The sequence below is a fragment of the Vidua chalybeata genome, chromosome 2, assembly GCF_026979565.1.
Source record: "Vidua chalybeata isolate OUT-0048 chromosome 2, bVidCha1 merged haplotype, whole genome shotgun sequence".
NCBI lineage: Eukaryota > Metazoa > Chordata > Aves > Passeriformes > Viduidae > Vidua > Vidua chalybeata.
Genome location: NC_071531.1, coordinates 27267728 through 27292669, shown reverse-complemented (window position 1 = coordinate 27292669; position 24942 = coordinate 27267728). Strand labels below are relative to the sequence as shown.

The following is a 24942-nucleotide window of genomic DNA, read 5'->3' as shown; positions in this document are numbered from 1 at the left end:
CTAATAATCCCTCATTTTAAAGAGTTCTGATGTCAGGTTTATTCTTTGAAATAATGAAGTAGGGGCTGATAAAAGGTTGCTGAGGTAAACTGGATCCCTTCTTCTGGTACATTTGGCTATTGAAAAAACAAAACAAAAAAAAAATCTCTATAAATAGTTTGATTTCTCAAGTCTCCTAAATTGCTTGCCAAGACCGATTTGATTATTACCACCATATTATTTTGGGGGGGGGGGGGCAGACGTAGGGGGGGCGATGTGTTTAAATTGTCAATACCAAGTTTTATATATTAAGTTCTCTTTCATTGCCTATATGATCTGGAACATGACCCAGGTGCCCAGGTATCAGTACACCTATAAATCTTAGAATTTGACAAATACCCTTTTGGGTTAGGAAAGTGCTTGTACTTTATAGATCTCCACCAAGAATCTAGGTAACTTCTGATTTTGTGTAGGAAGTACGTAGCACATATTTCCTCAGATGGGAAATTATTTCCTTCAAACCGAAACATGCAACCTCTTAAATGTAGTGCAAAACTCTAAATCACATGTCAGAATGCAAATGCAGAATCCTGATATATGCAGGGTCAGAGTGTAAAATACAGACAGCATTACAAGTTTTAATGCTGCAATAATGATGCAATTGTTTAAAAAGCATGTTGTAACGGGAAAAAAAGATACCGTGTTTTTCATATTTCCTTAAAGGGCCGGATATACTCACTTTTCTAATATTACTTGACCTCTCAGTCTATTCTGAGGGTCCTCCTACCTAATCTGTCCCTTTGTTTCTTTGGTTGCTTTTCCAGATCCTCTTTCACATTTTATTTCTTCCTATACAACATGTTTTCCTTCCTCTTTCTTTTTTCTCCTTGAAAATGCTTTCCAATCGCCTGTCCTAGTTATCCTCACTTCCCAGGCAGAAGCTTCCTCCACTGTAGATGCAGGCCAGGTCCAGTTCTGGCAGTGGTTGCCATCCCTGAGAACAGCTGTATCTGCTGTAAGGAAAACAGTAATTGTGGATTCCCAACGCGGGAAGAATGATGCACAGAACTCCATGATATCAGAAGGCTAATTAATTACTTTATTATACTGTATTATACTAAAACTATATTACACTATATAACACTAATAAGAACTATATCACTACTAACTAGCTAGCTAGAAAACCTGTGACTCTCTCTGCCGAGAGTCCTGACACAGCTGTGACTTAATTGGTCAATCAATCTAAAACTCCATCACCAGTATCCAATTAAGAAATCACCTTGGGTAAACAATCTCTAGAACACATTCCACATGTGCACAAACACAGCAGCAGCAAGTGAGATAAGAATTGTTTTGATTCTCTTTTCTCTGCTTCTCTCACAGCTTCTCTCAGGAGAAATCATGAGAAAGCTAAGTCTCTCTCTGTTCAGAGGACATGTGAATAGCACAGTGGATGTCTGCCTGGAGATGAGTTGGTGTCACTATGAGGTCATGAGGGTCACAATCCATCGGTGTCATTAATGGGCTGTTAGGATTGGAGCCACAAGCATCCTCCTGGCTCTCAGCCTCTGCAGAACTGACACAAATTAACAATAGTCCAGAAGAGTTAGCCTCTCTGTTTATAGATACTCAGACTTGTTTTCCTGAAAATTATGATGACCACTGCAGAGAAAAGCAGTCCATATGTGTAACCGTATATCTCTCTGTGGAGCACGGAGAGATATATGGAGAGAGGAATTTCTCTAGGCATGATCTGCACATGAAGGCTTGAGGGGAGGAATTCTTTATCCTTCTTAAAAAAATACATAATCAAAATTATAAATACAAGGCTGTGAGAAATATTACTGCTTCAGACAGGAAGTATTTACGAATGATGTAATCTTCCTGTTTGTTCTCCATACAATTTTATTTTCCTTATTTTTTGAAGCAATTTAGTTTTAAAAGTTTCAATACCTCCTATTTCCTTTGACAGGTGTTTGAGCATCCTAATAGATTATGTTTTTCCTTCTTCAGTTTTCTTTTGCAATGATGGCATAACAAGTAGAATAGGAGAAGGATCCAGTACCAAACCAAGAATCACCAAAAAAAAAAAAAAAAAAAAAAAAAAAAAAAAAAAAAAAAAAAAAAAGCTGAAGGGTTTCTGCATCTACCTGCCTAAACAGAGGATTCACATAAGCACTATAAATTGGGATGACAGTGTGTTACCCAGTGCCTTCTGTTCAGGGAATTTGATGAAATGAAGAAATATGATCTATAAAAGACAATACATAGAAATTTGGAAAATCTTCTGCACAATACAATGAATAAATGACCCATCTTATAATGAGGAACCTAATTAAAGGTTGCCAAATGCCATACAGTATATGTTATTGGGAACTGACAGGGTTTCCACTCCGTTATTATACCTTATACAGCAGTTTTACCGTGGTGACTTGGTTATAGTCATGTGCAGATCTCAACTACATAGGTTTCCATACAAGGCCCTTTAACTTCCCTCAGAAAGGTCCTTTTTTTTCCCCAAGACAGAAAGAATTTGAGGAGGGGAGACCTTTGCACATTTATGGATATGTATCCAGCCCATATACCAGCCAGGCAGAGCGGAATAGTGATATATCAAAAATCCTGAACATACATAAGTGAAATAACCATATGACAAATATTCATGGAATCTGACACCAGCAGAACTCAGAATGACCCCCACAACCCCCTCTGACCTATCTTGCAGGTGTACTAAAGTTGTTTCAAACATACATAATAAATCTGAATTGTCCTGAAATAATCAGATTTGCTGTGTGTGCACTAAACCACATGTGAAATTCTATTTCTAATTCAGGAATCTCAGATGGTTTTACTTTTAGAGTAGGACTGTGTGAAACTTCATGCTGGATTCTGGTCTAAGAATCCTCAGGATTAGGTAGAAAAGCCATTCTCTTAGGCTGATCCAAAATTAGACATAACTCTGACAGTATCCATAATGGGAGATTACATAAACTGAGCCAGAAAAAATAAGAAAAAGCTTTATTTTAAATCATAAGACTACAGATACTAATGGAGTGTGTGTGTTTAAGTAATTCTGTAGACATATGTAAGAGTTTCCAGAGGATATTTTACTTACAAACAAACAAACCGACACAAACAGTACTGGTGACATTTTTGTACCCTTAACTGTCAATGAATGTTTTATCCCTTAATGGTAATGCATTTCTAAACTGCAGCTGGTGTCTTACGCAGCTTTTTCTTTGTAGGTGGCCTTTTTTTTGCAAAACCCATGCGAACCAAAGGCTATGTGACAATGCTGGACCCCTTTCAGCAGCTCTATGGAAAAAGGATGGGAGGACTACTGTTTATTCCAGCTTTAATGGGAGAAATGTTTTGGGCTGCTGCCATCTTCTCTGCCTTAGGTAAGGAATAAGCAGTATAAATATTAATTTATTACAGGTAGAAATTATTAAGAATATCAGAAATGCATTAAAATTCTGGCTTCAAAACGTGGCTGTTTAAACCAAGTGATTCGGACTGTGACATTTCTAAGACCCATGCTAACTAGCAAATAAGTCTGGTAATGCTAACCCTTTATTATTTTGATAAGGGAAAGACATGCAAACTATCTATTTGTAGGAGAGAACGCCACATCTATTCATTTTCACATACCTTTAAGTTATCTTAAAGATAACTTCAAAGAGCATGAAAGGATTTAGGAACAAATTTCTGTTAATAGTGAGGGTAACATAAGTGATTGCAAGTAACCCTTTTGTGTCAAATCTGAACCAGCTTTTCTTTTAGATTCTGGGATGAGAGAAGCCAGTCAAAATTTCCCTTAATGATGTGTAACAGCATTTACAATGCATCCAAATAAAATAATCCTTTGCATATAGGAGATCTACATATACAGACCATTCCACAACACAAACAGTAGAAGTCAACCAGACACCGATCAATAAATTGAAAAATTCTTCAATTCTAAATGGCTTTCTTCTTGACAAAATGAAGAAAATACTCAAGAAAGTATTTGGAGAATTAGGGAAACTATGACTCAATAGAAAATCACTCAACTACTCATCCAATCCTGAAAAAAATCAGCTTCCAGGGTTTTTAATTACATTTCAGGCCTGAATTTAGCAACCCCTTTAAGAATAGAGAAAGCCCTTGAATTGAAGCACCAGTAATTGACTTTTACCAACTAATCATACTAATAATGCACCCACATGTGGTAAAATGCCTTCTAGCATAAGCTATTTTAAACAGAAATAAACTTTGAAGGTACTCTCCAACTGCGCTATGATGAACTGCAAAGCAATGGGGAGCTTGTTTACCACAATTTCATCACAAAATCCTTAAAAGACTAAGAAAAAACTGCATGCTGAGGTGATAGGAGTTGAATAACTTGAAGAACACTCAGAGTATTTGCAATATTTTTGATTAAGGACAAGCCATTCTCTTTTATTTCAACACAAGTGGTGTGAATACCCTTCTAGATTTATAGAACAGCCAACAGTCAAGGACTGTCAATGATTATAAAGATCATTGAAGATTTTGATTTTAACTATTCTGTGAGTAATCTAGTTCCTTTTTTACACCTATTCTCACTGATGAATGTTTAATCCCAGTATTCTTCACTACTTGCTCTTCATCAATACTCCTTGCTTGGCAGGGTTGTAGATGAGAAACATTGGTCTTTAAGCTGTGGAAGAGATCTGAGCTTGTAATTCTTAAGCATATGCATTTTGAAGCCTCATTGTACAGCAAAAGCCACATCTGTCAGCTCCCAGAAGCTCTTATATATCACATATCATGTTGTCTTCTAAGGCAAAAACTCTTCCAAATATGTGCTGCAGAATATCCATCTACAATAACTGCAAGCACTAAAAGCAGTTGCAAGATGCTTCACTGAAATCATCATAATTAGAAAGAGAGGAATTTTTTAAACATGGTCTTAAAACATTGCAATCGCTTGAAGGGATTGCAATCTAAGAGAAGTGTATAACCATTCTGATAGCACCAGACAGGCAGTGCAGGAGGACACAAGGTATTCAAGATGTTTCTTGAGTGCACTGGCAAGAACTTCTTGACACAAATGATCAGGGAGCTGTTGTAGGGAGGTGCTCTGTTGAACCCGTTACTTACACACAAGGAACAACAAGTCAGGGGTATAAAGGTCAAAGGCAAATTTGGCTGCAATATGCATGAGATGGTGGAGCTCATGGTCCTGAGAAGGGGGAACAAGGCAAATATCACAACTGCAACCACAGACTTCAGAAGAGTAGAGCTGGGCTTCTCCAACATTCTGCTTGGAAGAATTCCATGCGAGACTGGAGTCCAGGAGTCCAGAAGAGCTGGTTGATATTCAGAGATCACCTCCTCCATGCTCAAGAGTAGTTCATTCTAATAAAAGGGAAAATGTGGACTGCTATTGAATGGAATGGGGCACCTGGTGGTAAAAGATGTGGAAAAAGCTGAGGTATTCAGTGCCTTTTCTGCTTAATTATTTGCTGGTAAGATCAGTTTTTAGGAATCCCAGGACCCTGAGAAGCCTGGGAATGTCCAGTGCAAGGAAGACTAGCTGGAAGAGAACCAAGTGAGGAAACTTTAAAATACACTGGACAGACACAGTTTCATGGGACTTCATGGCATGCATGCTGCAAGTGCTGTGGCAGCTGGTTGGTAGCATTGCAGCAGCATTCTCAGTATCCTTCTGAAGACTGTGGCAATCAGGGATGGGCATAGTTGGTTTTCACAGACAGAACAAGAGAGTTCAGTCCTTACAGGCCTTGAGTAATGTAAGGAAATGCTGTTGGGACACTTCTCCATTTCCTAAGAACCTGCAAAATGACATATGCTAAACTTAGACCAGCAGGAGCAATTCTTTTCCCTTCAAAGGTGCAGAAAGGGTGTGCAGAATATAGAGGGGAGGAATTATTAGTGCTTTTACTAAGTGTCAGACCAAAACCGATATATGCGACTTAACAGAGGTGGGATTCTCATCAGACATGCTGTGATACACACACTAACACACAGTGCTTTGGTTTTCCCCTTAGGTGCAACTATAAGTGTGATCATTGACATTAATGTCAATATTTCAGTCATTATTTCTGCCCTGATTGCCACTATGTACACACTTGTGGGTGGAGTTTATTCTGTGGCCTACACTGACGTAGTTCAGCTCTTCTGCATCTTCCTGGGACTGGTAAGTTTGGCTTTTTTCACCCTATTTTGTAAAGGATTTTGTCCTGAACAGCTAGAAGGGCCAAGCATGTCCTGGGGTGTACCAGGCACAGCATTGCTAACCGGTCAGACTCACAGAGTGCTGACTTTAAAAGAGTCTGCATTTGCATCAATGTACAGCCTGTACTTTGGAAATAGTGCTGTCCAAGAGGTCTGATTCTTTGGCTTTTTTCCAACCAGTCTGGCAGTCGAACTACTCTACTACAATTTTCCTCTTGAGTATACTTCTAACTCAGAATAGGACTGGTGCTGACTCCTTCTCTATCTGTCTGTAGGACTGTGACTCAGGCACTGGAAGGAGGCATCAGACATAGGAAGCTGCTGGTAAAGAAATTCTGTCACTGGACCTGCAGAGTTGATACTCTACTGCTTCTCTTTTCTGTGGTTGTCACCTACACAGCTTAGTTAACCTCCTGTTAACTTAGTTAACCTTCTTGGTTTTTCCCTCATTTCCCTCCACCACCCTTGGAGACCGTAATACAGGAAGTCTTGCCAGATGTCTTGGCTGTTTCAGTGTAGAAGTGTGACTATCCCTCATCAGCTATCAATGATATGCTAGTGGGTAGCCTTTTATTTTCTGCTGTTCTTTAAGCCCCCTATTGAAAAACATCAGTGTGACAGAGTCCAGATCACAAGGGTGCAATCAAAGAAGCTGCTGGCTTTGTTTGCCAGTGGCAGTAATAGACAGTCACAGGCGTGCAGAGAACTGTGATATGCTAAAATAAATGGAGTGGCTCAAGATGAAGGAATCAAAGGGCATCTTGGGGGCCTAGTGCTCTTTCTCTGCTTTCAACAGAGTTCTTGTGCAGCTCTAGGGAAAAGCCAGTGCTTACACAGGTGGTCACTAACCAGCTCTCTGTGTGTGCTTACTCTGTGGCTTCTTACTGTGAGGACTATGGCCTTTAAGTGATTTAATGGAAAAGGTACTAAATAGCCTGAAAAAGCAAATCCAAGTTCCAACTGGCCACCTCAAATGAAAAGTTATTCCAGACTTTCTGCCCTCATATCTTTGTTCTTCATCTGAACAGTGGGGAAAATACTGTCTCTTGGGCTTGGAAGCAAATGAAGGTTGTACAGAAGTTTTCTAAATTATTAGATCTATAGCTTTATAGTGTTTTGTTTAATTCAGATTGGGCTCTTTTTGTAATTTCCCATTTGAAATAAACAGCAATAATGTAATGCTGAAGAACTCATATTCATGAACTCAAGAGTGTCATCAGTGAGGCTGAAGAGTCAGTATCTAAATGGTCATGCTCTAGGGAGGCAGGTTTAGATCAGATGGGACACTCTTACAGTAGATGTCACAGCAGAGGAGACCACAGATTCAATTATCCCAGCTCCTCTCCAGACTCTGGAACAGTTTTTACTCCCAGTGTCACCAAGTTTTTCAGCTCCTTCCTCTAATGTCTGGTGGTCCAGGAAAGACTGTAAACAATATATGAGGAGGTTAGGTAAACTAGAACAAAGTTGTATAAATGTGTCTTTGCTTTTGCTTTTGCAGTTTCCATTTATTAATTCTTTGCTCACACTCTCCAGGATACATGTGATCTATCCACTACCAAGCCCTCTGGATTTCAGAGATGTTCCACCTGCACATAATCTGATTTTTTGCAAATCATCTTGATAATTTGGTATTCAATCTTATTCAAACAAGCAAGAATAAGAAAACTAGATGAGTGTTAATATTTAAATTTCACAGATTTAGAATATCTTCTTTAGACCTGAGCACATTGTTTCTCTTTGGTTACAGTGGATCAGTGTCCCCTTTGCCATGTCCCATCCTGCAGTAACAGACATTGGGCTCACAGCTGTGCACCAGGTGTACCAAGCACCTTGGCTTGGAACTATCAACTCGCTTGACATTTACACATGGTTGGACAATTTCTTTTTACTGGTAAGTGGTGATTTGTATGAAGGAGTGAAGCATTTAAGCACTTACACCATGTTACTGTGACAGCTGTAAGTGATAGAGTCTAGTTAAGAGCTTCTATCAAACTGAAAACTTTTACCCTCTTGACTCCTGCTTGATATTTCTACACATTTGAATGATTTCAGTGACATATCAGCCAGCTTTGCCAGGAATGCAATTTAAATATCATCAGGCTGAAAGAGCTGACATGTTAAAATTAAATAAAAGTGTGCAGCTAATGCTTAACTGATGTCATTGTTGGCAGAGGAATTCATATATTGCAGAAGGCAATAAAGACATTATACAAATGATTAAATATGCCTTAGGTATAAGGGAAGAAAAACTGTGCAGAGATGGATGGCAGGATGGATAAATTCATACATGAACATATGCCAGAATGAACCAAGGTCTTTCATTATTTAATACCTGTATTACACATGGGATCAGTGGTTATTAAGTACTTTCCATTAGAGGATCTAGAAACACATGCTAACGTTTTCCATTCTCAGTGTCCCTATGCAAATTTACACTGGTTTTATTATCATGTTTTACTTTGGGATTACATTTTCTGGCTTTTTAAAAAATCCTCTCAGCCAAAAATCTTCAGGGTTTTTTTATAATTGGTCTATTAAAAGATGTTATTTTATTCAGCATTCTCTCAGAGACCTAAAGTATGACATTAGCTCAAGTGGCTGTATTCTCTCCTGTAAGCCCAAAGGTTTCATTTCTGCTGTTGACCAAAGGAAAGTTCTGACATTGCCAAATTATGACACATTTTCTTTTCGTCTTGTCTATTTCATTACAGCTCAAGAAATTTACACATTCTTGGAAAGCTTTGATAAAAGAACGTTATTATCAAGGCAGCAAAGAAAAACAGTCATAAATAGCACGTTGAAACCAGACTTGTCTGTGAAACATTAATTTAGTCTCTATGTGTGCATGAAGCTATATGAAACACCTGTATACACACTTTCTGGTCCAAATGCCTTCTGCCTCATTTAGTCTATAGAACTAAGTTATGAAATTTGCTTGGCTTTCTTTCCATGCTGTTTAGAGACAGACATATGGTTACTTAGTGGAAAGTATTCAAATCCTGCTCTCAAGACAGGATTGTTACCACTCAAGTTTTCAACTTTTGGGAATACTCTTTTGTGTCATATTTTGAAGAAATAATTTTAAGTCCAATCAGGATCCTCAGTTACATATCCAAATAAAAGAGAATGGTTTCACCATAAATCAAAACTTCTCCTTTTTTTGCCTGTGTCTTCTACCAATTTCTATTGGTATTGTATTTGCTTAAGGCAGTGGGAGAATAATTTTTCAGATTCCTGAGTTCAATGTATACAGAATGTCTCACCTTCTGTAAATGACTACACGCATTCACAAAGGAAGATAAAATCTTGCTCTGATATCATGTCAGAGTCTAATCTAATTTTAGTGGAAGAGGAGTATTGGAGGGCAAATTCTTCAAATATGAAATATGAAAATACTACTTTCCATAAAGTTTTATCAAGTCAAAAGACTTGGGGATTACAGATACTATTAAAGTGCAAAGTGTTGATGCTAATTTTATAAAAAAATAACTTGTCTAAAAGAATGGGGTTTAAGCAACTTACACAGATTTAACATTGCTTGTGAGTTATTACTGGCTGGCTGATAATCAATAAATAAATTAAAAAGTAGCAATATGGCTTTCAGCATTCAAGAGATCCTTGTACATGTTCTGTAAAATGATTCAGCTACCCCCCCCAGTCACAGCATGCTGTTGTGTTTGCAGACATTAGGAGGAATTCCATGGCAAGCATATTTCCAGAGAGTTCTTTCTTCATCTTCTGCCACATATGCTCAAGTTCTGTCATTCCTGGCTGCTTTTGGCTGTCTTGTGATGGCTATTCCTGCAGTACTGATTGGTGCAATTGGAGCATCTACAGGTAAATGATTAAAAATAAGCAGTACAATAAATATAAAATGAATTGTGCAACAAGTGTGTGAAAATAAATCTTGTGTTAGATATAGGTGACATATAGGTTAGATAACCAGGTGGCATCATTTTTCAATTCATGACTCCTTCAACAGAAGACTACACAGAAAAATAATGTTATAGAATGTTTCTCCCAAAGGAAATTGCCCCTACCACAGTGGATGAAATTAAATAATTTTGTACATTCTAGGTACCTACAGACACAATGCTTCTATTCAATGTTTGTGTTAGATTTTGGTACTTTTATTTGGTTGTTACAGTAATAATAATGGGGAATGGCTGCAGGAGCTGTGGTTATTTAGCCTGGAGAAAAAGAGATTGAGAGAAGACATTTTGCTCTCTACAACTACCTGAAAGGAGGCTGTAGCAAGGTGCATCTCCCACATAACAAGCAACAGGACAAGAAGAAATGGCCTCAAGTTGCAGCGGGGGAGGTTTAGAATGGATATTAGGAAAAACATGTTCACCAAAAGCTTTGTAAAGAACTGGAACAGGCTACCCAGGGAAGTGGTGGATTCTCCATCCTTGGAGCTGTTTAAAATATGTGTAGATGTGGCTCTTGGGGTTGTGGTTTATTGATGGGCTTGGCAGTGCTGGGCTAATGGTTCAACACAATGGTTGTAAAGGTGTTTTCCAACCTAAATGATGCTTTGATTTATCAGAAATTTCTTACCTTGACCAATATATCCTTGCCAAGGTTTTTTTGGTCATAGTGAAAGTGATCCCCATCACAATGATTGTGTAGTTAAACTGCTAAAAATATTCTGTTAGAAATGTTTACATTACTTTTAGCCCCGTTTGTAATCCAAAAGAGTAAACACATCACAAAAAAACTTGGATCCCAGACTTATTTTATTGAATAAAACTACATTTATGAACAATTTAAATTTTATTTTAGAGATAAGGAAAAATGCTGAGCAGAACCAAATCTGCCTAACAGAAACTAGGGTGACACCTCTCTGAAATGCCATCAGTCTGGCCCTAGTAACAATTTTTTCATTGAATGTGCATTAAAATGTGGTAATATGAATAGCTTGCTACACATGAAGTCAAGAGGTGCTGTGACTGCTAATGTTACTGATAACGTACTGGTATCCATATTGCAGCTTGGAACCAGACTGAATACGGTGTCCCTGACCCCAAGAGCAGAAAAGAAGCAGATATGATTTTACCTATCGTGCTGCAGTACCTTTGCCCGGTCTACATCTCGTTCTTTGGCCTCGGTGCCGTATCTGCTGCTGTGATGTCCTCAGCTGACTCCTCAATTTTATCAGCAAGTTCTATGTTTGCTCGGAACATTTACCAGCTTGCCTTCCGCCAAAATGTGAGACAATGTTTTTGTTTTTACTTTTAGAGAAAATTTTAGCTGAGACCTTCACTAGGTGATACATAGACTATAATTTCATAATGAAACACCTCTTTCATGTTCCTGCCTATAGCTAGAAAAAGAATTTAATTGCTAACAGTATGTTGAACAAACTGAAAATCATAAAAATAATTATGGTTGTGACTGATGACAAAATTGAAAAAGCTGGCTTGGGGAGGGCAGCTGTCAAAAGTTCTCATGGAACTGCAATTTATCTAAACAGCTAAATAGTGTTGCTACAAGTGTTAAGTTCCACTTAAATTCTTTACAAAATGAGACATTTTTCTAATCTTTCATTTATTGTGAAATCATTTGGATGTCATTAGAATGGTCTAATGACTTGGAGTTTTTCTTAGGAAACAGAGAAAAAGAAATTCTGATTCTGACAGGTTTTTTTTCTTTGACTCATCATCAAGCTTTTTGCTATGTTCAAAGAGTAATGGCTTTGGGAATGGCAACCATAATCCCTAGGGTTTTTTCTCTGAGCTTCAGATTTAGATAGAGTTATTAGTTTGTAATTATTATTGAATGAATCATGCAAAGATTTCTTTTGCAATTCAGTATTTTATATTGACTGTATATGAGTGTAGGCATACACGTGCACACATGAAAAAACCACCTAACACTGCCTTTTTTTTGCAGGCTTCAGACAGGGAAATTGTGTGGGTCATAAGAATCACTGTTCTTCTGTTTGGAGCATCAGCAACAGCAATGGCACTGCTGGCTTCATCAGTGTACGGCCTCTGGTACCTGAGCTCTGACCTCATTTATATCATCATATTCCCCCAGCTCCTGTGTGTGTTATTTATTAAAGGAACCAACACCTACGGTGCCATTGCAGGATACCTGTTTGGCCTTGTCCTCAGAATAACCGGAGGAGAACCGTACCTCTACCTTCAGCCCTTGATCTTCTACCCTGGCTGGTATCAAGATGATAACAACCTCTATATCCAGCGATTCCCATTTAAAACACTTGCTATGCTCACCTCCTTCTTTACTAATGTCATAGTCTCCTACTTAGCCAAATACTTATTTGAAAGTGGGACTTTGCCACCGAAGCTGGACTTTCTTGATGCTGTTGTTGCCAGATACAGTAGAGAACACATGGACAAAGCGACTCTTGTAAAAAGTGACAATATTGTATTAAATGAACTTGCACCTGTGAATCCACGACACAGTCTAACTTTGAGCTCAACTTTCACAAACAAGGAAGCCTTCAACTACGTTGATTCAAGTCCAGAACTATCCAACACTGAAGATAATTAAAAAATCTTGTAGCCACAGGCAAAACAATGAGAAGCAGGATATTCTACAAAGAATAGTAAGAAGCATTTTATCAGAAGAAAAGCAAGAATTGGGAATAAAATGCCGCTGCACATTCTTTAAGTTGTTTCTAGGAGCAGGAGCATCCCATGGGAGGAACTCTTTTCTGCTATTATCTAATATGTTGGATTAGATCACAGAGTGTTTACTGAAGTATATGCTCAATCCCATTCCTTCCATCCAGAGCTATATACTGTACCATTAAAAAAATATTTAAAATTTAAAATATACGTAGAAGAAAATGTGCAACAGTTCTTAGCTAGGATATCATATGACGAGATTATAATACAGTAAGTCTGAAGTATTATCACTTAGCATTTTATTGGCATTAAGTGAAAATATATTGCCACAGCTATAAGTGATTTATTACTAAAGAGCTAGATGCTTGAGCAAAGACAGATAGAGAAATTCCCTGGGGCTTTGGTCTGGTAATTTTTTTCCTCATAAAGAAATTTAAATACTACAATCTTGTACCTTATTATTTATATGAGACAGCAAAATGCACAAATAGTAATAAATTCCTTATAGGAGTGCTAAACATGATATATTAATTTTTAAAAGTTAAAATTAAATCACCAATTTAAAATTATGTTATAGCTGATATAAGGCAACCTTAAGCAAAATATGTTAATATGGGTGTTCTCTTTCTGTGGTTAGTGAATGTCACAAAAATTCTTAGAGCAATAACCGGAGTTGAAATTCAGCTTGTGAAAAATGGCTCTTATAGAAAAACTCAAACTAAATAGAATTTTTCAGTGTTGGGTGAAGAAGACTTATCTTGACTTATCATCAAAATGAACACAAGCAAAGCAGTCTGACACCAAGCAACTTCACCAATGGAATAAGTATTGAAAAATAAAGAGAATCAATAAGGCTTGAAAAGAGAGATGAGAGGGTTTTCCTTGCAGAAAATGCTCAATTTTCACTTAAAAAAAAGCTATCCTTAAAGATGCCGGAAAGTCTTTTGGCTTGGTCATGCTGGAATTACTCTGAAAAATCCAGATTTTCCATAGAAAAATTACATTTCCTCAAAAATTTCTCAAAAAACCAGGCTGGCTGTACAGCTTTCCACATCTCTAAGTGTTTGCCTCTGAAAGCAGCTTGGAGAGGAACTGAAAGGAATGCTGAACCCACAAACATAGTGAGAGGCACAGTGGTGTCTTCCACTAAGTGCCGGACTCCTCCATTGATCCCTGTCCTCCTGGCCGTCACAGGGAGCCTGCAGAGCAGCAGCAGAGGCCAGGTGCAGACAAGACGTGGCTCACAAATGGCAATGCTGGCCAGAAGCAGCAAAGTGGGGAGATGAGGCCTCTGCTGACTTTGCCTGGGCCAGAAGGAACGCGCAATGTTGTTTCCACTTGCCCACGGCCAAGATGATTGTGTCTGTCCCCATTGGTATGTGCCTTTCTCAGCGCGAGCTCTAGTAGCTACATTTCTCTACAATTAAGAGTTATGCTCCAATAATTCTTTTTAAAATCTGTGTATGACGCAAAATGTGCGGTTGAAATCCATATATCCTCCTGTTGCTGGTCACCAGTGAAATTTCTTTTTTTAACACTCACAGCATGAGGAGTTATACTGGAGGATAGGAGATGTAAGAATAGGTTTTGCTGCTAAAGGAAGAAGCCATCAATTTGTGCATGTAATGTTGACATAAGCTTTCACAAGGTTGAATCCTTAGATATGTTTTGCTCCTTTTGTGGAGTCTTAACAGCAAACATATATGTTTAGCATGTAGAGAAAGTTAATTTCAGAGATGTTGGGGTTTTTTTTCTCCTTACACTTCATTTAAAAATAACATTGCAACTCATTTCTGAATATGCACTGTGACCTGCAGTACTACTGTGCTTACCAATATGGAGTGTGCTCTGGGTGGAGGGAATCAAAACCAGGATCTGCACTAAAAACTCAGAAGAGCCAATATAGCAAAGAAATTAAAAATTCCTGCCAGATGAGTTAATGGGCCACCAATGAAATTCAGGGTGCTGAGTATCACAAACCAAACAGGAGCCTAGCAGTCTTAATTCCCCCATGAACCACAGAAGGGAGATAAGGAATTAGACTTTATAGAGAAAAGAGGGGAAGAACAGAGGCACTGCTGAATTATTCTGCATTTTCAGCCCAAATCCACTAGTCTGAATCCCTTTTTATGGGAAAATTTCAAGTCAGTTTTACCTGCTTACATAACCAATGCCTTACGCTGCTGTTCCAAATTAAGTTAGAGGATTCCATTTTACAGTCACCTGTAGGCCTTCCTAAAAACTTTTCTCTTACCTCAGTTTTGTCCAGGAATTGCTAGAATTTCACTATGAAATGCTGCATAGTGACCAAATGCTTTGAATACAACAACATTTCGATATTATTTATTTCAAAATGCCCAGCTGTGGAAAAAAAAAAAAAAAAGAAAAGAGAAGAGGATTGAGCTGGAATAATTTAAGAAATTTTGATTGAAAAATAAAAATATTTTTCTTTTGTATTCCATTGTTGCCATAAAAATGTAAATGGTTTTAAAATGCTCAAAAAAAGGTAGGTGAAAAAAAAAGTGTTAGTCCAAAAATTTCAAACCAGATGCTTTCAACATTATCAGAATATTTTGCACTTTCTATCCTATAGAAATTTTTTTAATTGATGTGATTTTATGCAGTATTCCTGCTTAGATGGACTACAAAAGCCAAACCAAACACCCCCATGCAAAGTCTGTTTACAGGTTTTATTGCCTTAGCTCAGCTGGCTCAGCTGTCCTACCATTAAATTTGTACAGAGCTGTTTATATAACCAAAGGCCATATCTGTGATTGATAGCTGTGGGGAAAAAAAAACCAAACAAAAACCAAAACAAGCAAACAAAAACTATGTTACTTCCACAAGTAAAATGCCAACAGGATATGATTCTTTAAGCAGATTTTATTTTCAGAGGAATTATCAGTCTTTCTCCCCTTTTGCAATTTGTGGACAGTAGTACTGTGCAGTAAATTGGATTTATAATCAGTGAAGCAAACAGCTCATTTTCAGACACTGAGGTTATTGTTTCTGAGCCTACAATTTTAAAATAAAATATTCATGACACAATCATACATTTTACTTTTATATTCTGAACATTTGTGAATAACATTTATTTGACAGGGTTTTTTCCCTCCTTTGCATGAGATGTGTTCATAAAATCAAGGTTGATAACATAGCTGACATGTCAAACAAGTTCATCTCTACTTGTCCAAATGGGATGGTATACGTATTATAAACAAACCATACTTTTGTGAACCTGAACTGAATGTAAACATTAAGTGAATCAAATAAAGTCAGATTTAGTCTTTTATTTTCATATAGTACAAGAATTTAGGATTTCAAATAGAAGTATCATAGGAAAAAACTGTTACTCATTTTTCCTTCTGCCCTTCAAGTGTATTGGTCAAGTTCCATGTGCAGTTAGTAAGTTATTGTAAGTCTGCTATTAATCAGGGCAGTATTTGTGGATGTAGTTAAAAAAAAAGTATATTTTTGTCTGTGTCAGAAATGCTATATTAAGACTATACTTAACAAAGCAGATAGGAAGCATAATATAGATATATATGTTTTAACTTCATTTGTATTGTATTCAATGGCATCCATGCATTTCAGGAAAACACTGTCTAGTTTTGGGTCTGTTTTGTCCATCTATTAAAAATAAAGACATTTATTTTATTATCACTCAGCATCACCTGAGGTTCTGTCTCACAAGCACAGCCCCACAGAGATGATGTGGTCCTGGAAAAAGGGATCTGGCCCTCACTCCAGCAATCAGAGTGGTCACAATGGCTACAGCCCTACCCCAAAACCTGGCTTCAATGTTGGAAATAGAGCTCTCATTTCAGTAATCTGGCCCTTGTTCTCGCAGTCACAAAGAAGAAGAGAAGCCCCTGAGCTCCAGGATAATCTACATCCAGCGGGATTCTCTCCTGCAGACCCCTTGCCAAGGACCTTTTACTTGGGAGTGCCACACTGGGACAGGGGCTGTGAGTTTGATAAGGAGCACAAAATGCACCATGAATCAGGAACTCCCACACCTAGGGACTGCAGCTGTGATCCACTTCTGTGTGAACCCACTGGAGAATGGGTCTGATACCTTTTTCCCTTTGTAGAGGGACATGAAGTCATATTGGGCATTGAATATGTTATAAATATAATTATTTAGAAATAAAAAAATGAGTGGATTGAAAACTAAATCTGTACTTTTATACTCCTATTAAGAGTTTGATCATCACAGGAAAGATAAAAGTGGGTGGCTTTCCAAGTGTTAATGGCATTGCCAAATAATGGCACGTGCAAAATATACAGAGTATTTATCCCCCAAATGCTTTGAAAAAATACATGAACAATACTGGCCACTCATGGATGGGGAAAATAAGGCACACTGGTTTGTTTTCCAGGGCACTGAGGTGTTCCTTTATGGAACAAGTACAGTCTGAGATTTTCAAGGAATGTTGAACAGTGTAGGCATTTCCCTGGGGCTGTAACGCTCTGGTCTCTTTTGCAATTAGTAGTTTAATTCCCACCCGCATCTTTGAAACACTGAAGCATGCTTTAAGACAAGACCCCTGATATCCTGTAGCTTACAACTTAGAAAAAAAGCAAGTCCATAATCCTACAGATTCAAAAAAAAAAAGAAGAAAAAGCCTTAAGTAATGTTGTGCTGATAGTTGCAGTGGAAACATTAATTAATGGTTTTGCCACCCTACATGATAGATAAAATGCCACATGCAGGCCAGGTCTGGCCAAAACCACAGCAAAACCCTGCCTAGGAAACTCTGCTTAGGGACTCTGGGGCTTTTAACCTTCAGGAAGAGTTCCCAGAAAGAGCATAATTCCCAGGGGTGAGTTTGCACTTTACTGTCTGGAGCACTGACCTTCAACAACCAAGACTAGAAAAACAGATAAAGAAAAACATCCATCTAGGTTGCAGGGGACATGCTGTGATTGAGAGAGACATAGTCTATATGAACAACTGGTGTTAATAAATAAAAGGTAAAGTCAATGTAAATGAGGATGTAGTCAGATAGAAGGCTATGCTAGAGAATAAATCAGTAGAGAGCACGGAGAAAAAATAGTATTTCTGTGAATGAAAGAATTGATCAGGTTGGCTATATTCAATTGACTTAGGAAACACTGTGAGGTCAAAAGGAAACAATGAAGTTGTTTGTGGTCTAATGCAGGAAATGTGGGTAATGAGATGGAAGAACTAGAACTGCAAGCAAGATGTAGAGTAGAGGAATGACGATAGAATGGCTCTCAAGATGGAAAAGGATTTGAAAAGACCATTTTGTGAGGTTATACAGGCCTAAAGAATTTAACATGAATGTGGAAAAACACACATTAGTATTTTTAGTGAAAGAAATCCTACTTCAAACTGTATGATCCTGTAAACATTTGAAATCTGACAGAAACTGTTAAAGAAAGACTTTTATGGTGCCTAAAAATTAGCAGGTTTAGTCCTGTGGGTAATAGATTTCTGCCTCAAACAGTCAAAGCACAGGAAAACAGTGCTGATATTTCAATTTTGTACTTAGTGCAAAATGTCATTGCAAAATATCTGGTGGTAGAAAATCACTTTGTATTGGAAGCTAAGAGTGATAAGATTATCTTTATATACAAAGATTAATGAGAAATTATTTTAGATGGAAATACACTAAGTGGAAATACACAATATTAATTATTAAAAATATATTAATTAAAAGACATATGAGTGTGCAATACTATAGAGTAGATGTGCAATGGCAATTAGAAACAAATTCTTTATCATATGATTGAATTTCTGAAATAATTGGCATATTGTAGACAAAAAGCAGAAGTAGTGCTAAAATAGACTGTGTGGATGAAACAGGAATGATGGTCAGGTCCTGCAGGTCACAGACCTACATCTCATGCTGCTCCTGGTCCTAATGTGCATCATTCTAAGAGTCTAAACACACTTGAAGTAAATTTGAGTGGCATCCTTCAATGTATAATGGCATTTAGCCACTTGTTAATTCTTCCAAATGAGAGTTTTCCACTATTATGACTGAAGCACTAAAATTGACTTACTCCTTTCGAAATGGAAAAGGTCATTTTTTTTTTGCCAAGCTAATGAATTTCATAGCAAGCAAAAGGAATTGAATGTATCCGGCCAATTTGCTAATGGAATATAATTTTTATCCAGATATTAATAACAGAGATTAGAATGCTGAACTGCACTTTGTGTTATTCAGCAGTACACATCCATCAAAACATTGGACACAATTTTCAAAAAGACTGAGAAGGAAAAATGCTCCCAAAACTTATCTGTCACTTGAGGGCATGCCAGTCAAGGCATGGCCAGCTCCAGTTTTCTAGTTTCTTGTGGTTTCAGTATGTTTAGATAAAACATAGATTATCTTTGATCAGTGCTATTTTGACAACAGTCAATTTTTACATTACACTACTAACCATTGCAGAGCCATGACTGGGTAAGGCTTCTCTTCCTGTGAGGCTTGGCAGGAGCATGGCCATGGTGAGAGGAATGAAGAGGTGCCTGCTGCCCACCAGCCTTTAGGTCTTTTTGCTGTCTCTCCATCCTTTGGTACTTGCATTGTTCTATGGTCAAGCATAGTGGGCAAGTCCGTCCTCAGCATCACATGAGTTGTCTGGGTATGAACTTGCACACAGCCTACTGACAGTCAGTCAAAAATGGGAGAGAGCCATCTTTAAAAACCACATCATCCCACAGAATCACACACAAAAAATATCATCAAGTGAAGTTCTGCTGCGTTTGATTGCATGTATGCTGAGCAATTCCACTTTGCTTGTGGAACTGCCCAGCATAACATGCAATTGCTCCTTTAGCAATGTTAAGGTTTCCTTCTTTTCTTTCCTAGATACCAGCATCATTGGAATCTAGAGTATCTTAATTTGACTTCCTCCACAATGTGCTCTTCCCACTCCAGTAATGATCAACAGCTACTTTTGCCAACACACAAAATGCAAGCCTAGTTGCTCAGCACGTAAGAGAAATGTAAATAGTTTGCAATAAAAAAAAGATTTCTGTACAGATTTTTTTCCTACCCACAAAGATGAGGTGAAAGAAATATGACAGTGAAGTTAACTGAACACCAGAAGTAATAAAATTTCTCAGGGTTTGTGTATCAGGGAGCTATGTAAACTTTATTATCCTGTGAGACTGTTAGAAAATATTATGCTCCAACAAAGAAATGAACTAATAACTTCTGCTTCATTCTTGTTTCCTGCCCAACAGGAAAGTAATATTTGAAGACATGATATTCTCTTACGTCAATTATCTGTTCTGCTGGATATTGTTAAATGTACATTTTAATTATTATACACTCAAAATCATATACTAATTGTAGATTAGTGATAAGCTTCAATAACAAAAGGTAAGACAGCCAACCTAAAAAAGGACAACTCTAATCTTTAAGTTTTAAGGTAGGTTATTAAAGTTAATTATTTTGTCTGTAAAGAACTATACAGAACACCCGGCTCTGGTTGATGAAAACAGGAAAGAAAAATAACTGTGGTTCCTAGATAAAATGGGAGATTGTTTTACTCAAAATAACACCAAGAAAACTGACAATAAAAATGAAAATGTCTGGAGAATCATCTTATACAGCCTCTGAATTGTAGCCATTGGATAGTACTGACACCTTGCTGGTGTCACACATGGGAATGTGCTGTTGAGCAGGATCAGCTGTGTGAAGCCAGAAGGTGTAGAAACACCTATTGCAGGAGACAAGGAAAGGAAGATTTGGGCTCAATGAGTTAAAACTCTAATTATCCAGCAATCATGCAGTGGTTGCTGACAGAGACTGATTGGTATTCTACTGTGTAAGTTAAAATGATATTTGCACATTGTCTGATATTTGTGTATGCACTCATATGCAGCAGCTATGCACATAATGTGTCCATGTTGAGGAACACACACAGTTACTCAATTTTAGGACTGAAAATAAAATTTGTATTTTCCATCAGTTTAAAATCAAGTTTTCTGCTTCTGGTGAAGTGTCCTCAAGGATTTTACTTAATCAATACTGCTTGTAAAATAAGGGAAATGTCATTTTAGCAGCCTAACATAATAGTCAAATAAGGAAAATAAACAAGTTATATTTTCATAAGGAGCTTATTTCCCTTCTTAAAAAAGGAAAGATGAAGCCTTAATTCCTGAACAGGCCCTCTCACAGGATTTCAATGCTAACGTTTTAAGGGAAGTTCATTTTTAAAAAGAGTTAAATGTTTGCTCCTTGGATACTACTAAATCAGCTCAAAGCAGAAATACAAACTTAAGAAAACCTGGATTGTACAAACAGTTCAGTCCCATGCCTGATGAACTGACTAAAATATATGTTTAACTTATCTTGCTTGAATGCTTGCATCAAAATTTGGGAAACTTGGCACTGCCTTTTTATAACTAATTTTCATTCACAAGCAGTTTCTATTCATGTGTACTATGAGAAAAATACATGCACCAGAGCAAGGCAATACCAGAAATTAGTTGTGTTGTAGCCCATATGTTCAGAAAGAAAGGCTTTGTCTGAGGGATTTCTCATGTCATTCCCTTTTCCTTAACCTAGCAAAAGCATTTACAGCTGCACTGCTCATGCATTTCCCTTTCAACATCTCCTCTAGATTTATGTCTCTTTCCAACAACCTAAGGAATGCTGCAGAGGTTTTTAATGAATCTAGAGAAATTGTCAGCAAAAAGATTTATTTAACAACATGTTTCTAATTTAAAAATAGGGATATAAAAAGGCAGAGGTCTCACAGCAATTACAGTATCTACAGTCATGAGAAGAAATGTCAGAGAAAATAGACATTTGGCAATATGGCACTGAATAGCAATACCAGGACAATGCAGAACATTTCCATTACTCAGTTTAGTAAAGAAGGTTAATGGTCCTGTCTCTGCTGTCACTGTATACCAGAGTAATCCTGGAAACAAGCAGTTGGGATGCAACTGAAGAGTTACCAACTACAATTGAATATTCAAAAGTAAACTTTACATTAGTAATAGATCCTTGTTAATCACACAATGAGCCATTGTGACAGGTGTTATCAGTGAGGAACTTCTTGTTTATAAACCCACTCGAAATGCATGGTCTAGGATGGTTTTCAGTCACATAGAACACTGTAGGGTAACAAGACCACAAGAAAAATATCATGCTTTACTAAACAATTTATGGATGGAGACAAAGCAAGTTGGGAATAATGGTAGCTACTGATAGCAAGCTAACTTTTGCTTCTAAATCAAGGCACCACCAGCAAATTAGGATGGGAATGGATAGATTAGATGTGTTTGTCCTGCCCCTCATTGCACCTGTGCTGTAGCCAGCAATGACCTGAGTACAAATATTTTGTAAGGAGGGTTACAAAACTTCTAGATAAATAGCAGAGTCTTTGTAATTAAAAATCTATAAGGCACCAAGAAATTGCTTTTCTAAATGCAGGCCCACCACATCATATATATATATGCAACTGGAACTGAGGGTCTGTGACAAGGAGGACAAGAATAGGACTCACATATGTAGTATAATTTGGATTTCACTAGATGATGCATTAGAGGAAGCTGAAGCAGGCCTTGGGAGCATGTGACCTCTTCAAAGTCTTCATACTGCTTCTTTCCCCATCTTTTTCTTCCCAATCTGTCACTAAGGGCATGAGACAATGAAAATGTTTGGATCTATTTGCTGGATTTATTTGTTTTACCATAACAAAGGTTTACACCAGGCTATTCCTCTGTGTCTAATTTCTCCTTATATAATTTCTTCTCACAAACTTATGTTGATTTTTACAATTATTGCAAAGGTCAAATGGCTGCAGTTTCACTGCACTGAAGAAAACCACAAATATACAGGGAGACAGTTCATGTTCTGGAGACTTATTCCATACAGCTGAAAAAGAGGACATAAATAAAACTACCAGGGATAAAATGGGAGGACAAGGGCAAACATTGATACAAACTGGCTGGGAACACAATTCCTGAGGTTCAGCTTTTAGTTTTGCTATTAAAAATAAAATAATAAATGCCAAATTAGGCCAATTAGGCTCTTATAACCTGAGTAGTGGGACCAGGAAGGGAATGTCATTGCCTGTAGAACCAGGGAAATGGAAGGGTGGAAAAATCCATCCAAAATGTCTTAGGTGTCTCAGACCATCTTGGGCACTTTTACAAAATGGGTTTTTGATGCTACTGTTCTAGATCAGGTCAGCTGGGCAAGCAGCAGAGCAGAGGAGGTGAAGTAGGGTGTCTTCCTATCTCTCATGTGTTAACTGGTCAGAAGTCACCGCACCTCAAGTCACTGCACCTCTTTGCTTTTGCTTGTCCTTCACTTGTTTATTTTGTTTAGCTTTAAGGTCTCTAAGGCAACATCTCTTCCTATGTGTCTGCAATGTACCCAAGAAGGCTTAAAGTTGTCTAGAATACCTATATTCTGTTATAATATAAATAATGATAGAAATAATGAATACATCCCTAACCTTCTGCTTCGACAGCCATTTCCCCAGCACATTATTAGCAAAATTAATTCAAAAGCTGGCAGTTCTTGGACTCTCATTGCTCTGAGTAATGTCTGGCAGGTTTTCTATGACCTTGTGCAGAACAGTGCAGTGTGGTGTTAACTATTTGACATGCAGAACTATTTCCTGTAGTAGAGGATTTATAAAACTGTCATGTTGCCATGCAAAGACACTCTCTTCCAGTCAAACACTGTGTTTGGCACAGTATTTACTGCTAAATTAGCAATTGCTAATTGGTTACAATAATGTTATTGTTGAAAGGGGCATTTCATTTCACATGAGCTGCCTACCCATTTACAACATTCCTGTAGTTGATGGGAAAATTAAAAACACCTTAGAGGCTTACAAATTCAGTGCTCTGTCTCAATGCCTGAAATGATTCCCTCTTTAATGAAATGTGAATCCTGAAGGACTAGAAGGCAATGAACTTTGTAGTTGTTCATTTTTCCAGCCTGCTTTTAAAGTCTGCCCTATGGCTTTTATAATTTATTTGTGGTTTTATTATCTAAGGCTCAAGGTTTTACACCTGATCTAGTAGATATTTGAGTTCCATTGCTGGCACTTTCAGAATAAATAACTGTCTGCTCTTTCAAGTACTGAAATATCTCTTTGAAGCCAATTATTAAAGAAATCCCAGAGTAATAGCACATGCCCTAGACAGCCTGTCAAACATATACTGCCAATATCATATATTTGTACTAATCCTGTGTTAGAAAACAACCATTCATTGGATTTCATAGCACATAACTCTAATAGTAAATGAATTTTTCATCCCTATGTAGATAATTTTCTGAAGGGCTTTAAACTATAAGCTCTTTAAGCCAGGACTTATGTTTATATTTGTCTTCTGTTGTTGGCCAAATATTTTTAAAAGACCCCAAACCCTTAACACAATTCCATTTTTTTGCATGGTTGACAGATTAATTATCCAACTGGCTAAGCTTTACTATCTCTCCTTAGGAGACTTTGCTTGAGTTTTGCAGATGGATGGCAATATAATATCAAAACCGCTGAAGTAATTTTAATAAAAGTACAGAGAGAGTGGTAAAAATTAACTGTATACATACATGTAACTTTGCATATACAGGGCAAGACCTTAATTAGAACAACCAGAACTTATATATATTATGTCATATTTAAGAGACCTGAAACATGGAATCTTTGAAATACATAGACTTATAATAACAAAGAAAAATATTTCATTCACAGTCCTTTCACATCATAGTTCCATTTCTTGTAGATTTTTAAAATCATCTAAAGAGCAATGTAAGTGTACATGAAACTTCAGAGGGACTCTCACAACAACTGTCAGGAATGCCATAGTAAATGTGCTGTGTTCAAATATATACAAATATATATATGTATATATATATTGGATATATTGCTCACTTTAAACATTTTCATTGTTGCAGTATTCTCTTCCTCCAAAATTATATGGATCATATGCATATATTCTTTTAAACGCAAAAGCTGTTAAATTAAAATCTTAGAGCAACAAGAGTAATTATTTGTCTTCACTTTCCAAGGGCCAGCTGAAGAAGAAATACTTTGCAAGTCAATCATTTTGTGCAGGCACCAAAGTGAAATCAAGAAGTAGAGTGAAGTGTAAATCACCACCATCAATTCTGATCTTGTTGCAGTCACAGCCCCC

General features: G+C 37.3%; 1 protein-coding gene and 1 long non-coding RNA gene across 5 annotated transcripts in view; one reads left to right on the top strand and one right to left on the bottom strand.

The window, feature by feature from the left end:
- SLC5A7 (solute carrier family 5 member 7) overlaps positions 1-16463 on the top strand; it is a 48529-nt gene extending 32066 nt beyond the window's left edge. For all 4 annotated transcript variants that reach the window (XM_053936475.1, XM_053936473.1, XM_053936474.1 and 1 more), the window contains 6 exons: positions 3225-3380; positions 6015-6163; positions 7952-8095; positions 9888-10041; positions 11198-11415; positions 12100-16463. In XM_053936475.1, coding sequence (XP_053792450.1) covers positions 3225-3380; positions 6015-6163; positions 7952-8095; positions 9888-10041; positions 11198-11415; positions 12100-12723 — 1445 coding nt within the window. In that variant the 3' untranslated portion in view covers positions 12724-16463. The remainder of the gene's footprint in view (positions 1-3224; positions 3381-6014; positions 6164-7951; positions 8096-9887; positions 10042-11197; positions 11416-12099) is intronic.
- LOC128784662 (uncharacterized) lies at positions 71-1391 on the bottom strand. Its single transcript, XR_008429572.1, has 3 exons — positions 1259-1391; positions 767-992; positions 71-116 (listed from the first exon to the last, which is right to left on the bottom strand). It is a non-coding gene; the product is annotated as an uncharacterized LOC128784662 (long non-coding RNA).
- Positions 16464-24942: the final 8479 nt, after the last annotated feature.